The sequence below is a fragment of the Papaver somniferum genome, unplaced genomic scaffold (assembly GCF_003573695.1).
Source record: "Papaver somniferum cultivar HN1 unplaced genomic scaffold, ASM357369v1 unplaced-scaffold_21, whole genome shotgun sequence".
Lineage (NCBI taxonomy): Eukaryota > Viridiplantae > Streptophyta > Magnoliopsida > Ranunculales > Papaveraceae > Papaver > Papaver somniferum.
The window spans coordinates 15,968,818-15,985,957 of NW_020631041.1; the positions used below are offsets into that span (position 1 = coordinate 15,968,818).

Below are 17,140 nucleotides of genomic sequence, written 5' to 3' on the forward strand. Positions count from 1 at the left end.
AAGACCAAAAACAACCTTTGGAGGAAGTTAGTGAATGAGAAATTCAAACACAATAGAGAACTGTTAATCCCTGATGTGGATAATATGCCACAAGGTAGGAGTCTTTAGGATAAGGTAATCAAAATGTTGCTGATAGTCCAGAGCATGGAAATATTCAAGGTTCATGGTCAGAAATGGGAGAGGCATTCGTTTTTTGGAAAGATTGCAAGACTTGTTTCTGGTTTCCTTTAAGGTGGCAATGGTGAAGGATGCAACAATCGCCGATATGATAGTGAATAGAGATTATTTATGCGAGTACAAGAAGCCACTAAACATGAATGAGAAATTAGAATGGGATCTATTAAGGCGAGATTTAAATCACGTACCTGATCTGGTGGAGGCGGATGACGAAATGTAGACAATGGAAAATTTAATTTCACTACGGTATTATGAAAGCTTTACAGGTGGCATGGACGAGTGCGGTTTCGAAAAGTTTCTTTGGAAAGGTAACATACCCAACAAGGTAAGCTTTATCCTTTTAACTACATTATTGACTTCCAACCAGGGACATGTTGCGTTATCGTGGTATAAACTTTGACCTGTATGTTTCGTGCAATGACGACCGAGAATCAGCAAACCACATGTTCATGCACTTTCCATACTCCTTTGAGATTTGGAGATATTTTATTAAAGCGTTCAAGATCGCTTGGCCCATGCCAAGAACATTGCTTCAATTGTTTGAAGCGTGGTCTATTAATGTGGTGTAAGGTAGAGGAAAGGATGTATGGAAAATCTTACACTACATGACATGTTAGATTTTGTGGAAGAGTAGGAATGAAAAGGTTGTTGGAGGACGACTCAAGCGTGCGACAAAAAATATTGACTTGGTTAAGAAACTATTGGTCTTATAGTCCTGCGACAACGATTCCCTTAAGTATGTCGACCCTAGTTTAGTTTTGAGTAATTTGGGACACTCTAATGTATATGTAATGACCTTGATTTGGTCTGCTCAGTAATGACCTTTATTTGATCATTGGTAGTTTTTTCCTATTAATATAACCTTCTTTTCGGAAAAAAATAAAAATAAAGTGGAGTATGTAAACTTTAACCTGGCCAGATTGGGGTATACCCATTTTGTTCCCAACCATAATAGTATGTTAAGGGGTGTCCAGTATGTATAAAGTTAGCTAATTACCCTTCCCCTAATAATAACCATAACTACTCCCCTTTTGGTTTTAGATTCAAACCTTATTCTTTTCCTTCTCCTTCATTATCAATCTAATGATCAATTCCTTTGTCATTCCCTATATTTCATCGTTTAAAATGCAAAAAAAAACAAAAAAACAAATCGTCGATTAGATTTTTTTTTTATTGTTGATTAATTCTTTCAAACTCTATCTAATACTTTGTTTGTTGTTTAAATTACATATTAGGTTGGAAAGATTGAAATTGTTGAATGTTGTTACACGGTCGTCATGGTATCTCTTCGTCGAGCATGACGACTTTTTATATTTATTTTTAGTCGTCAAGGTTGTAGGATGAATAGAGTCGACGATTTTTCAAAGAGTTTTATTTCTGAAAGTAACATTTTACAGGGTTGTCATGGTCTTCATATCTAAACATTGACGACTAATAACTCCTAAAAAACAAGTTTTCCTGTATCCAATTTTGTTGCTAGTCGTCATGGTTTTGTAGAAATAAGATGACGACTAATAGACAGTCGTCAGTGTATTGCATTTTTGACCATGATGACGACTACTCTGTAGCCGGCAGGTTCAAAAATAACTAACATTCCGACTAATCAAGCATTTACAACACCTTTCATGTATGTCAAAAATCATATAGTCGGCATTATGATTTATTATCAGAGTGTCGGCTACTAGTGGTCGTTATCTTCTAGCATTATCGACCTTGCCGACTTTTCATACTTTCAGCTCTGAAAGTGTAGATTTCTTCTGTATTTTTGAGTATGAAATCACTCAGCGCCTTTGCTATCCCCCTTTTAGAAGTGTTTGGGTAATGTGGTTTCATTTTCGTTACAAACAAAATTCTCAAAACAAATTTTTTTTTCTCAAAAAGTTCCCACATAATCCGTGAGTTCAATTTATATAAAACATAATTTCAGAATTTCAATCAACTAACACCATTGATTAATTAACCTAAACAAATTTATTAATGTAAATTAATCAAGGATAGATTTTCCATTTTTGAAAATATGTGGCTATGGGGTTTTGGGTTTTACTTCCCAGTGACCCTATTTTGTCTTATTGAGTGTACCCCAATTAATCTGGGTATACCCCAGTCTAGCTAGGAACTTTAATTGGTTACATGAGAATAACGTTCACGGGCCGTGAGTTATAACCCCAAAGGTGTCACTATCCATCCACAAAAAACCCATCAAAATATAAGTAACACAAAAACCCCAAATAATATGAATATTTGGGATTTTTGTATCAATATTCACTACTACCATCACCAACCACCACCACGACCATCACCAACCACCACCACCATATCCACCATCAATATATACGAGCACTTCCATCACCAACCACTACCATCACCAACCACCACAACCATATCAACCATCACTACTAGCAACCAACACCACATCCACCAACAAATACTAGCACTACCATCAGCATAATAGGCGTCACCACCAACCAACATCACCACTAACTAGAAACAGGACGACCAAAATTTTGTTTCATCATAAACTTACCGTTTCATCATTAAAATCTTTGATTTCATGATAAAAAATAAGCAAAAATAAGATGAAACTAAATTTTGTTTCATCATAGAATTTGATGAAACCAACTTTGGGTTTATCATAAAATTTGATGAAACCAATTTTGTTTTGGGGTTTTTGTATCAATTTTTAAAAAATTTGGGAATTTTATATGAATTTTGTTTAATATGGAGTTTTAATGGATCCCAACATTTGAATGGAATTTTTGTACTCCAAATTTGGCCACCTTGGTGTTTAACTACTAGTTCTGTAACGTTTATTTAGAAAGATAACGGCAATAGGATTTTTACGGTTAAATCTTATTAGTTTCATAATGTAAACGATGGTAAACATCTCTCGAACCAGCTTGTGCGTATCTCTCCTCTCTTTCTGCGAGAGCATCACCCTGGTGTAGGGTAGGTTTTGACTTTCGATCTGTATGTATGCATGTGTTTTCCGATCTGATCTGGTAATATTTCTTTTCACATTTTCTGATGGAAAGATTTGTTTTGATTGGATTTGATTTAGCTGTCTTTCAACGGCTTCCTACAAAATATATTATATGAAGAGTCAAAAGCTTTAGTAATTACGTCCTTGGACAACACACACACCGGTAGTGTTGACATCTCTTGCCACATTTAACGTATCCATCGATCCTTGGAAGGAAAATAAATATAGAGCCTCTTTCATCCTTGGAACAAAATTATGGTTTTTTTTTTCTATATAATAAAAATATACTTACACGCTCTCTGGAAATCTGCTAAGACATTGCGTTGCAAGACCTCTAGGTACAAAATAATAATTTTACGAAAGAAAGAGATCATCAAAGATTCAAATCATTAAAGCAGGGACAATACTGTAAGTTACAAAAAATCTGAAAACCCAATTCGATCAAACAAACACACCTGTTAGGGAAACAACACCAATGTATATTAGATTTGTGAATGGTGTTGGTGGTTGAATGTAAACTCAATTCACCGGCCAGTACATTAACTCATAGGATTTTGCTTCAAACAATACAACACGCACAAATATGATGTGTAACACGTTCGAGAGCAGCAACCTGAAAGCACGTCCCCCATTTAACACCTGAATTGAGCGAGTCCCCGGGAAGTTCAAGTGAATTACAGTAATTATTACAACCCAAACAAGTATACTGCTGAACCCTATACCCGAAAGGGTTTCCCGGACTACAGGAGGAGAATATTTTACCTCTCAGACCACCTCCTCTGTAATATCATTTTGATCACACAAAATAGAACAAACCCCAAAAGGAATGAACTGTTAATATATATGAATAATAACCAAAACAACAAAATATGTCAGTTCCATAATTTTAAAGCCACGATAGTAGAATGAGTACTTACTCGGAGAAGAAAGCAATTCAAACTAGGAAAAGTAAACCAAAGAAGAAAGGAGAGAAAACGAGAGCATTCTTCGCCATTATTCCAAATTTTGTTCCAGGAACAATTAGTCAACTTAAGAACTGTGAGATTTTGCCTAGCACTAATTAAGGCTGTACTTATAGAGAAGAAATGTCTTTAACATATCCATGACCACATGGTGTACAATCCGAGTTAGCGACTTACAATATTACTTTTTAATATACGCACATCTTGATCGAGAATCAGTTAGTAGTTCTATACTAATATTATATTAACATGCATTCTGCAGTTCTTGTATATTAAAATATTTTGTCCTTATAAGGCACCGCCATTCTCGACCTTGAAGTTCACTCAATTTGTCAAGTAGTAGTACTGCTGTATTAGTTTAATTAATTTCATGATTTTAGAAGATACGGTGATTAAGAAATTATTTATCAAAAATGATTAATTTTTCTAACTTCATGATTAATAACTACTATCCCATTTCTTCGAATCTGTCCCTAATCTATTCCTAATCTTCTATAGATATTGGTCATTATTATATGTTTTCATATTGTTGTGATTAAATCTGGCGGATTCCAACCAAAAAAAAGAGAGAAGAAGATGATTGTTAAAGTTTGTGTGGTTCAAATGGGGAGTTGTAGTTCATCACTTGGTTCTGGCGTTATAAGGATAAAGTTCGTGATCAAAACAGTTCGTAAATATATTTTCATCTCCGGATTTAGGATAATTTTGTATTGATGATATGTTTGCGAAATGTCTAAATCAGTATGTGAATTCAACTATAAAAAGTCCACATGGATTTTTAATGTATCGCCACATTATAGCTAAGCAATGGCCTATAGTGATTTGCGTTAGCTATAATGTACAGGTTATGGCCAACCAAAATGTACTACCATAGTGCTTATTGTTGTTAAGGTCACCATCTTGCTGATGAAGTTCTGAGATAGTTGAAGCCATGATTATGTTCTAAAATAAAAAAATCGTGGGAGACGTGCTTTAGTTGACCAATGACAAACAATTTGAACAAGTCAATAGTATTTTCTTTATTCATTATTGATAAAATTATGTTTTTTATAAATAGATGGAAACAGAAATGAAAACGAAAAATATCATTTAGGAAAGAAATTAAATCATGCGGAACAAAGTTTCATTAGAGTTTTGTTGACTGCTCTTCTCTTTGTTTTGCTGATCGTTTTGGCGCTGTCCGGTGCACCAAGTAAGTTGTTCTCGTCATCATTTTTGTCGTCGCAGGAAAACCTATAACCACACCTCAATATTTCTAGACTATCACTCAAATAATCATAATGAATTCTTTATTAACTTTCAAAGATTATAATTGGATATATTAACCTTACAATGATTTTACAATGACCTTACTTGCTCTCCAAATAAACTTTCTCCTTCCTAGTTTCTTGTCTAACACTCACTAAAAGATCTCTCCCTTCGTTATGACTTCCTTCCTTTATATAGTGATTCCTCATAGTGGATGACAGCTAAGAGATCCACTATTTTCGGAATCATTGTGCGATACATTCGCTCATTTACGATCACTCATTATCGCACAGAATATACCTCGCATAGAACATCACACTTTACTCGTGATTTCGCTGACATCGTCCAATACGTCACTTCATTTTTGACATGTGCGATAGTCCTCCGTTACATCAGATAATCCTTACTTCGCATACTTATTGATATGTGCGATATTCCACTCTTACATTTTGCCTCTTCTCATTTCGCTTACATTGTGAAGTGAGCGATATGAGAAATTCCCATCCTATAATATCACATGTGTATATCTTTTCGTATTCCATCTTGCCGACATTCCTTCGGAATTCCAATTTTTCCTTAATTACGCGTGTATTTTTAACCACTTATTATCTGACACGTCATTTTAACCGCCTGTTTTTATCCGTTCATTCCTCGCATTAATGAAACCTTGAAAAATGGAACTGATTTCTTTCGTCTTCTTTCTACTTTCTTGTTTAATCTTCTCTGTTACTGCTTTCTCTCATCGAAGCTAAATTTATTTCTTTCTACTTTTTACCCATTTCCATTCTCATTCTAAAAATGGCTTCTGCTGGCAAGAAGATGGAGACAGAATTCAGCAGGTTGAAGAATGAATTTCATTCGAGAGGTTACTCACTTTCTCTTCCCCCGTCATCTGACTATTCATCCAAACTCAATCTTGATTTGATCAATTCCGATCAATGAAACTATCAAAGAGTTATTGTTTCATTGGGAAAACTTTCCATTCTTCCAATTCCCTTGTTTAACCCAAAAATATCCCTATTTTATGAAATTCTTGTTGATGCTCGATTCGCACGGGGAATATTTCAACTAAGTGGTGATGCGATCAGAATAGCATATGAATATTCTCGTTGGGCAGCTGGTTTAGGGACTTCTTACACTTATGAGGTGCGAAAAGAATCGCATCTTGATAAAGTTATCGATTCTTCCGAATACACTCTTGATAATTTCTTCAACAATTACTATGTTGCAATTATGAAGAGTAATTTAACTAAATGGGCCGTTCGCTTAAGAAGAAAAGATGGTATTGCTGAAGATGATAAGATTATGCGAGATGTTGATTGGAATGACAAATCTAACAGTTCTGCTCGCAGATCTAACGACTCAAGCTGGCTTAATTGCCCTGTCATTCTAGAAGGTCCTTAAATTTCTGGTAAAGCTGAGGATGGCTCTGATATTCCTCTTCCCGAGAAGTTTTCTTCTTACCAACCTTGGAAGTTTGTTCTTTCCGAAGCTGAGACAAAGAAAGTGGTATGGGGCTTCACATAAATGTCTTCAATCTCGCATAACTTCCTTCCAATTTTGAATAGTCATATAAATGTTCTCAATCTCACATGATAATTCCATTTTTTGCAGGCTGCCAAGAGGTCCAAGACTTCATACAATGCGTCAGCTTCGCAGAATAATAAAGTAAAAAACATTCTTTTTAATTTTAACAGTATTGTTGCCTCTGTTTCTTATCTTGATTATTCGCGTAGGTGAAATCTTTGGGTGATAAGACTTCAATTAAAGGCAAGAATATTCCTAAAAGACCTATGTCTAAATCTTCATCAAAAAGGACATCTTCAATGGATGAACTCCTTAGGAAGCGTAAAAGATATGATTCTTATTCAAGTTCGGAGTCTAGTGAGGATGATATCCTTGCTTATGATGATTCATCAGTTCTTTCTTCTTTGAAAGAGTTGTCCAATCTTTTTGCTGGAGATCTTTTGACTGCTGTTGATAATGAAAAATTGAATCGTGCTTTTAAAATGGTTTCTAAAATATGTGATGCTCCTACTTTAGAAGATTCATCTCTTCGTGGAGCTGCCTCTGCGATAAATCCGAACCTCCAATTTACAATCAGTTCTTTGGTAACATTTGCAACTTTTTCTCTTTAGCCTTGTTTTATTCCTAATCGTAATACTTCCTTTCATTCTCGTAGGGAGCCCGTTTATCTTATGTAATCTCCTTAGACTACCAAAGGAGACTTACTAAACTTGAGAAAGAAAATGCCAAGCTTAAAGCTGAGAATTCGACCAATTCTGATTTGATTCGCAAAGCCCGAGAAAGAAATGATGAACTCATTGGTATGTAGCCCTTACTTTCCTTGTTCTTCTATTTTTATGCAATAATTCGCATTTCTTATTTTGTTATATTCGCAGACCTGTATAACCTTTCAGATGAGGCTGCCAATCTTCCTGATGGTGAAACCCTTTTAAAACACCTTAATTCTTCTTTAAATAACCATACCAACCAAGGAATTGAAAATTTGAGTTTGGAGGAATTAAGACTGAAATATGCTTCTCTTAGAAAAGCCATAGATCTTTATTGACTATATTTAATAACTTTAAACATCGTCTTCATGAGAGCCAAGAACAAATTCAAGTTTTGGAAACAAAGAAGAATAAGCTTATTGATGAGAAAGATGAGATTGCTCTTAAGGGTGCGAAAGCACTAGAAAAATTCCAAGAATCCATTGTTGAGGTTCCAAAAGAACGTGATTTAGCTTTGAGCGAAAAGAACGTACTTGTCGAAGAAAGAAATTTGATTCGCTCTCAACTTCTCATAGAAAGCGAAGCTGAATTTAGTTGGGATGCTAGGGTTCTGAATGATGCTAGAGAGAATTTAGCTATTAATGTGAGTCTTCAAGCTGAACATTCCGCATTGGTTAAAGACATTGTTTCTAATTATGAAGGTCAAATATTGTTCTTTTAATATTTGTCTTTTCTTTGGGGGATAATATATATTTTTTTATATATATATCCTAACCTGCTTATTCATATATCGCAGATAAGGAGAAGAATTATCTTCAGAAGATTGAAGAATTAGAAACTCGCTTAGCTTCTGAAGAAGAGAAGAATTATCCTCAGAAGATCGAAGAATTAGAAACTCGCTTAGATTCTGAAGAAAAAGATTTATCTGTTCGCAACTCTAAGTATCAACAATTGAAGAAGAATTTCATCATCATGGTTTCAAACAATAGCAATGATGCTAATTGTGCTCGCGAAACTGCTGTTAAGAAAGTCTGTGTTGAGAATAACATCCCTCTTACAAAGTATAGATTTCCAGAAATCCCTGATAATGAACATATTTCTGACATTTCAGACAGTGAGGGAGAAAATGAAGAATCTGAAGAAGAAATGAGCGGTTCGGAACCTGAGCGAGATGAAGAAAAATGAAAATTAGTCATTTTCACTTGTTGTAAATTCCTTGTAAATTCCTTGCCTTCTGAATATTTTCATGTAACCTTAAAAACATGCACTTTTTGAGTATTAATTTTCACTCATTTAATATAAATTCTCTTTGTTCGCATTCGCGTTCAAAATATCGTTCTTTCGCATGTATATAAGTCTACCAACTGGGGAAAATAACATTCCCCTTGCATTCCCATTCTTGCCTCTATTAATTGACACATCTTGATAGACTTAGCATGACTAATTCTATTTTATAGTTCTTCATGCATTTGGTGCGAATACGTTCGCAGTATTCTTTTTTTTTTTTTTTTGTAAATTCCTGCAAAACAAAATTAGTATAAAATTTTATATTTCTCACAAGGTCTTATTTTTCCTTCCTATGTAAAGGTCCTATCTTTCCTCAATTTTGTGCGATGAGATTGCAGGCTGTCTTTACACTGTAGTGTATCGACCCATTGATCTCATCTTATCTTTTTCTTGTATTATTTCCTCTTCAGGTTTTTCGCATAAATATGATAAGTCTTAATACTCCCTTGAGTAAAAAGTCTTATGACATTTACGTCTTTTGACACAATTCAGCTCCCTAATGGAGGGTGCCGTCCTTATCTTCCCCCTGATTGCCCCTTCAAGGAAGCTTACCTCCACCGGGTTAAGGTTATGGCTCTTCCCATCTGGTTAATTCAGCAACCAGTTGATTTCGCAGTCTCACACCCCAACACCGATGAGGTTTATGGTTGCGAGACCACACCCTAAGTGGGGTATCTTCGAGCCGAGTGCATCATAGTCAGGACTTGTCAAGAATGGCAAGGTACGCTCCAGACGCCCCGGGCACTCTTGACTCAACCGTGTACCTCGGCGGCCTGATCGAGTTTCTGCACTCCTTAGGAGAGACTTTCTCACCTTAGTCTCTCAATCTACGATTATTATCATATAATGAAAATTTAAGGTACCTCTCCCGGATGGGCATTTTCGTTTGTTCTCACCCCAAATCTCTATGACTCAAGTTCCAGGGTCGGTATAGCTTTCCCTTGAGTCATGCTTTCTAGGTTCTCCGACTATGACGTGCAATAGGTCTTACTTTTTTTCCTCTTGCATGTATGGGAACTAGGTTGCATGCCACATTCGAATTCCTAGCCAATCTGATTAAAATTACTTCTGGTGCCTTTTATTAAGGTCTTATTATAAAGATTTTAATTTTTCTTTTCTCGACATGGTATCACTTCATGAAACTAGAATTTGTCATTCCATTTTCAAATTTTGAGTTTATATAACTCTAGTACATAAATTTCTTATGAACTTGTTTCTCATAAAGAAATACATCTGCATTCTCCTAATTACTCATTTAAGCTCGCAGATACTGTTCAGAATACTATTTCGCACACCCCTTTCAATCTTCTATGTGCGATAACTATTGCACCCTTTATTTTTGTCTTGAGAACACAACTTCTGTCTCCGCATTTTTCCTCCTACGGTAAAAGTAATATTTCTGGTTCGTTTAGTATCATTATCCGCAGAAAACCCTGTTTCAGTACTCTGTTTTTCTGTTTGTCTAACTCTCAACTATACTGTATCCACCATTAACCTCTCAGCTTTTTGACTATCTGCAGCATGTTTTTTCCAATTTCTTCGCTTACTCTCTCTTTCTTCGCACTTGTCAATGTCAATTTCTTGACAATTTCTACTTTCAACTGTGTCTCCTCTTATAATACCAACACCCTGAGGTAAAGGAAATTTTATGCACTGATGAAATGTTAAGGCCACACCCAAGATACTGTGCAGCCATGGTCTTCCAACTAGAGCATTATAGGGCGATTCGACATCTACAACACAGAACACAATATCTGTAGGCATATGCTGAAGAAGAATCCTCATAGTCACCTAACCTTTTGGCTTGTTCGCATTTCCATTGAAGCCATAAATTTTGTACATTGAAGGAATCAATTCGTCGTCCCTTCCACCCATGGTTTTATATGTAGAATAAAAGATAAATTCAACAGAACTTCCGGGATCTATAAGTATTCTATTTATTCCCCAAGTGTTTGCTTCATCTTCCTCATCATCTTCTACCTTTGCTTTCGGATTAATTCCTAATCTCACTACCAATGGACATTCATGCGATTCCCCTCCTCCTGGTGTTTCTTCCGCACTAAATGAGATAGTTTGTTTTTGCCAATCCTTCAATGGTGATATTTTCGCAAGATTAAGAATTTCCCTTCCATCAGCATCTCTCGCATAGACCCTTCTTAAGACATTGTCATGGAAGTCTTCTATGCTTCTGAATGAATGTACAATTGAATTACAATAAAGGTTCTTTGCTTTCGCACCTACTTCAATTACAAATGTATTCTTTCCTTTATCCTTTTCATATATATTTCCTCCCGATGGTGGTGGTGGTAAATTCTTTGGTTGCTGTGCTAAGAAATGATCCAATTTTCCTTGTTCAATCATTCGCAATATGATTTTCCTCACATTTCTGCAATTACTTGTTGTGTGACCATGAAAGCGATGATATGCACAAAATTCTCTTCTTCTCCTCCCTGGTGGTGGTTCATCCCCTACATTATGTGGTTCTGGGATTTCTTCCATTAGGATGACAACTTCCCATACTTTATCTACTATAGTGTTTAGCTTCGGCAGAATTATCTGTTCCCATACTATCCTTCAAGTTCCTTGTTTTTTATTATAAAATGGTTGTTGACCTTCTGAACTTTCTGGCGGATTATCCACGGTTTGAATCTTATTACTACCTCCATGATTTTGAAATTGTCTATTTCTGTACTCTTTGTCAAATTCTGCTTGATCTTCACTTCCCATGGCTATTAGCTTTTGTTCCATTTATGTAATATTCCTTCCTTGGTTTCCCTCCGATGTACTCGCAACAACATTTGTCAGTCTTGGGAGTAAACTTGCATTTCCACCTTTCGCATCAGGTACCGCAACCGGGTATCACTCCATATCTCTTTGTTTCTCCTCAAGTGCTATGTACTCTTCTTGAGATTCGCGCAGCTCTGACATTGTTATTGTATCCTTTATCCTAAAGATTTGTGTATATAATAAATCTGTTGCGAAAAGAGCATTAATAAATGCAAGAATAAGGTGTCGCTCATCCACTCGTCTTCCCATTTCACTACACATGATTCTCCAACATGTTGTCAGATGACGCAAACTCTCATTTGTTCTTCTGCGAAGTCCAAATGCCGTATCAATCCCTGGTCTTGACATATTATTGCTGATATATTGTCCTAAAAAGATGTTCTGTAAGTGGTGGAATGATCCAATGGATTCTATTGGTAGTCCTTCAAACCATTTCTGAGCTTCTCCTACCAGGCTCGCAACAAAATATTTACACATTATTGCATCATTGTTCTCCCACTGCAATAAAGATCGTGTGTAAGCTTTTACGTGTTGTATCGCACAGGTGCTTCCATCAAATATGCTAGTGAATGCTTGTAAACTTTCTCTCTCCTAGTTTCTTGTCTAACACTCACTAAAAGATCTCTCCCTTCGTGATGACTTCCTTCCTTTATATAGTGATTCCTCATAGTGGATGACAGCTAAGAGATCCACTATTTTCGGAATCATTTTGCGATACATTCGCTCATTTACAATCACTCATTATCGCACAGAATATACCTCGCATAAACATCACACTTTACTCGTGATTTCGCTGACATCATCCAATACGTCAATTCATTTTTGACATGTGCGATAGTCCTCACTTACTGATGGACACATTTATGTGTCTTATATAATCTCAATTGTATATATTATTAGTGCTCGATTTTATATTTATTATGGCTTTTTATGTCCCTGTAGGTATTTATGGAAAAATAAGCTTTTGCGGCGAAATTGGCTAAAAAAAAGTGGTTTTTGCGCTCGTGGGAGAAAATTACTATACGGACTCTCACTTTGGATAAGGGGTAACCTAATTACTAAGGGGTGACCCATTTCCAGGCATCTGCAAAAGGGAGAAGAATTGGATAGGGGGAGGTCATCTTCTCCGTTTGAAAACAAAATTGGCGGGAAAATGTTCATCACGTCTGCATGATTTTTGGGTGATGATTCGATCGAGTTCCAGAGCGATACAATGGCTGAAATTGATTGGGTTTACTCCCTAGGCCTAAACAGGCCTAGTGAAGTCTTTGAATGGCACCCAAATTGGCTAGAAACCGAGTTGGAGCTAAACAGGGAAAGTATTTTTACACGGACCTTATTAAGCTTATTTTTAGAAGTTCTAGAGAGACTAAAGACCTAAAAATCTTTCCAAAGATACATATCTATGTAAGGAAGAGTTTGAGACAATCGGGAAAGCTCAGAAATGCGTGGAATGATTTAGAGAAGAGATTATTTCTGTAACTGCCAAGGAAGGAAAGAAGAGATTTCGAGGAGTTTTGGGGAGATTAAATCGCTCTGTTGGATATATATAAGTTTCTGGGAGTCCCAAGAAGGAGGTAGAACAGTTTGGGGTAGTTTAGATAACCACAGAAAGCTCAAAATTGAAATTACAGACATTCATTTCTGCTGGTGTAGGGGAAGAACACGAAGAACATACTACTCCCAGAGACAGTCGTTTCTTCTACAACAGTTTCATATATCGTTTCTGTAACAGCTGTTTGTAACGCTTATACATGGTTGCAAACTGTCTGCGTAACTAGGTTTCTCTTGTTTTTCACCCTTTTGAGCTATGAAAACCTATTTTGAGTATGTGAATAATATGAGGAGCTAAACCCTTAGCCGAGGCGACGGAGGAAGCCATTGTTCCATGAAAATTGGTATATTTCTATTTTAATTAATTCTTGCAATTTCTTTTATGATTATTTGCATGGAACTAATATTGGAAAATTGATTTTTATCGAATGATTGTGATCCGTTTTGATGGAGCATGCTTAGTTTAATACTTTTGATGTTTCATGCTTGATGTATACAATTGTTACTTCAAAAATCTACTAGAGACAATATATTAGAATCACTTTAAACGCAAAGAATTGCATGAATATTGATTAGATTAAATCAATTAATTGGTCAATGGTGGATTCCTGAGTCTCGGTGCTTTTTATAATCTTGATAACAACTTCATCTTGAGTTTTTGTTTTAATTTAAGTCTAAAACAAATCTTCACAAGTCTGAGTGAACGATACTTTACTACCACTTTCTACAACAAAATAAAAACCACATCAATTTTTGGCGCCGCCGACGCGGACTTGTATTTAGATTTGTTTTACGTTTCTTTTCATTTTTATTATTTTTTGCTCTTTTATACGCGTTTTGGTATTTTTCGATTCTTTTCAGATTTGGAGCGAAGCTACAAGGGAAGAAAAAGTGTAATAAAAGGAAAGCATCGCCAAAGAATGAAAGAAAAGAGAATCCGAAAGGAGTGAAGAAGAAGATTTTGTATATAGTTATTTTGTTTTATTTTTAGAAACTGTAAATAGGGTGTTATTTTTGTAATTTTTCTTTTCATTTTTGGACATTTTTATTTTTGGACTTTTTGGACATTCTTGTACATTATTTTTAAACCCTAAGGAAGGGTCAAAATTAAATATCAATTATTTGCAGGGAAGGACGACAGTTACGATACTGTCTCGGCCCCTCGGGTTCGTACACTGACATCGGAGTCGGTGGCCTGAGTCGACTTCAACGGTTCATCGCCCGTCTGGTACGGGAGGTAAGACTCTATCCACCCACGAATCCCCTGTCAGTGGGTTTTATTTTGTGTGAAAACTCACACCCCCGCAATAGAATGTCGAACTGGTATTACAATAGCCAATACAACGAATATCAGACTGAGTTTCAAAATGGACGTTACTACTTTGACCATAGTGTGAATAATGGTTGGGAACATCAGCCTTTTGAAGGTTATGGTCCATACCATGGTGAGCCCAATTACTATCCACACGCCAACCGGTCATACGAGTAAAATTCCTCTATACTAGAGTCAACACGTAAGTTAGCTGAGTCGACACGTAAGTTAGCAGAAATGAATAACTTAGTTATGGACGAAAGCAATGCAACGAGTGAACTTTCTTTCCTAGATTCAATCAGGAAGTCATGTGAGTCGACTCAAAATATTTTGTTAGAGGCCCAGAACATAACTGTTCTTAATTTCCAATATAGTGTTTCCAATAGTACCTTTGAAAATGAAGATAGTTATTCACATAATCAAGATGACGAGGATAAAATTGGTAACACTACTTGTTTAGATGAGGTTCAACCATTTTCATGTTATTATAATGATGATTATGATGAGGATAGTGTTGATGAAGAATTTGAAATAAGTAGGCATAATGATCAGGAATTTGTTACTCCAATTGAGCTTAATAGTGATAATGTTTCTAGTTCAAATCCAAATAATTTTAATAATTATTAACCTATTCAAAAGGACGAAGATTTGACTAGAGATACCCCCGTTTTAGACGATGTAGTATTTTCTTTTGATTACGAAGCTAATAATGGTTTAGAGGAACGAGTTTTTTCTGTGAATATTGTTTTAGAGTCTAGCGATTTAGAAACATTAGTCTTAGACAAAGAAAGTGAACTCGTAGGGATGAGTGAGGATGAACCATACTTAGAAGAATCAATTGACCATTTTCAGGAATCTAATGACCTTGAAATTAGGGAAGTTGTGACTAGTCTTTCTAGAGACACTGAAAACTCTAAGTTTGGGGGTGATTATCATTCTCCATGTGCTTTAACTATTAGAAAGGTCCCTCACTTGGGACTTGACATATGTGCCTCAACCATTTTACAAGATTATCTTCATACACGTTTTCCTGAACCTAGTGATGTCCATAAGGAAGTTCAGTTGTTAGAAACCTATCCTATGGTTGATGTGGTTTACCCAGGCAATGATATCCAGATTGACTTTGTTTTCCCACCAAATATTTTTCGACCAATTGTGGGAATGTATAAGTTTCATATGTGTCAATTATTAAGTTTTGAGACTAAACCTAATTACTTTAGGAGATTAGGGTCGACACATTTGTTTAAGGAAGACCACCACTCTCATTGTGGTCTGCTGTGTGAGTCAAAACTGATTGACTTTAAGGATCCACAATTATTCAGGTTATTATTATGTGCTTCTAAGTTTTTACTTGAGTTTTTCCAGACTCTAATACCTGAACCGGACCTTAGCTTTGAGGAATTCCAGCGCATGAAAATATTTTATCTAGACCCTTTCATAGAGCCTGAACCTGAACCACAGTTAGATGTAGTTGTCTTAAACAGGAAACTAGACAAGGGTGCGCTTTATTTTTTAATTTTCTTGGCATGTTGCAGATTCCTTTTACTTGTGATAGCTCTATTTGGTTTTGGTTACCCACGGATATTTCGTCTATTACTTTATGATACGAGGTGATTAATCCTTTCTTATGTCTGGCTAAAGACGTTAAACTTAGCACTTCTTGGGAGGTAACCCAATCTCATGCAACACGGTAATATCTTTCCTTAACTCTTTTGCTTCAATGGTAACAGATTCTCCTTGTTCATGCTTTTAATTTCATCTTTAGAACATTGAGGACAATGTCAGATTTAAGTTTGGGGGTATGGGAGAAACTTTTTAGTTGCATTAATAAACTCCAGAGCCTAGAAATTTATGCATATTAAGGATCGCACTAACTAATCTAAGTGGATGGAATCATTTTGTTTGTAGGAGTTGAGGAACCAATCTGATTAGATGGCAACATCTAAAGAGTCTATTCATAAAAGCATAGAGCTCAGTTGTTAGGAATAACATGATAGTTTCACCATATCTCGTTGAGTCCTTTTCACTTCTGTTTTTATTTTTCTTTTTAAATATGTTTCTAAGTGATTTGGTGGGGCTCACGATTCAAGTTGTTACCAATGCTAGGGTGAATTAGAGTGATTGAGATACCATGAAAAAAAAATAAAAAATTGAGACCGGACCATTTGACCAAAAGGAAAATTCAATAAAATCGACCACTGGTACCCTTGTATATGCCAGTTGTGTTTACCTAGAGTTAGGTTATCGACCACTGGTACCCTTGTATATGTCAGTGTGTTGATATTAGTCAGACTAGTATCTCAATCCATTAGGATAGGTTCATTTTGGCGGAGGCCTTCAGACAAATATGAGAAACGCCGTTCACTTAGTAAACATCAAAACCATCTATGTTTTTCTCTATTAGCATCATCTTGATCTATCCATGTGATTAGTTTTGACTCCAGATATTGATGTCCATAGTGCGACTATCTGAGTAGAGCTCTGTCACTTTATATGAATTTTAGTATGCTTGAGTGCAAACTCGTGTACAACAATTGGAATTTCGCATCAGGGTACTTCCTCCTGTAGTCAATAAGTATGCCAACCAAGGAGATTCTTT

General features: G+C 35.9%; 1 protein-coding gene across 1 annotated transcript; it reads left to right on the forward strand.

Moving 5' to 3' along the window:
- Window positions 1–6,165: 6,165 nt before the first annotated feature.
- LOC113339677 (golgin IMH1-like) lies at window positions 6,166–8,786 on the forward strand. Its single transcript, XM_026584912.1, has 8 exons — window positions 6,166–6,232; window positions 6,485–6,763; window positions 6,982–6,992; window positions 7,104–7,478; window positions 7,550–7,694; window positions 7,770–7,811; window positions 7,982–8,302; window positions 8,398–8,786. The coding sequence occupies exons 1-8, from the start codon at window positions 6,166–6,168 to the stop codon at window positions 8,784–8,786; spliced, it is 1,629 nt and encodes a 542-aa protein (XP_026440697.1).
- The last annotated feature ends 8,354 nt before the right edge of the window (window positions 8,787–17,140 follow it).

What these genes read in the sequence shown, in the direction of transcription:
- LOC113339677 (XM_026584912.1), top strand. Translation starts at nt 6,166, where the DNA reads ATGGCTTCTGCTGGCAAGAAGATGGAGACAGAATTCAGCAGGTTGAAG. An exon ending in GAATGAATTTCATTCGAGAG is followed by an intron (nt 6,233 to 6,484) that starts GTTACTCACTTT and finishes CTCGTTGGGCAG; the next exon opens with CTGGTTTAGGGACTTCTTAC. An exon ending in AATTTACAATCAGTTCTTTG is followed by an intron (nt 7,479 to 7,549) that starts GTAACATTTGCA and finishes TCATTCTCGTAG; the next exon opens with GGAGCCCGTTTATCTTATGT.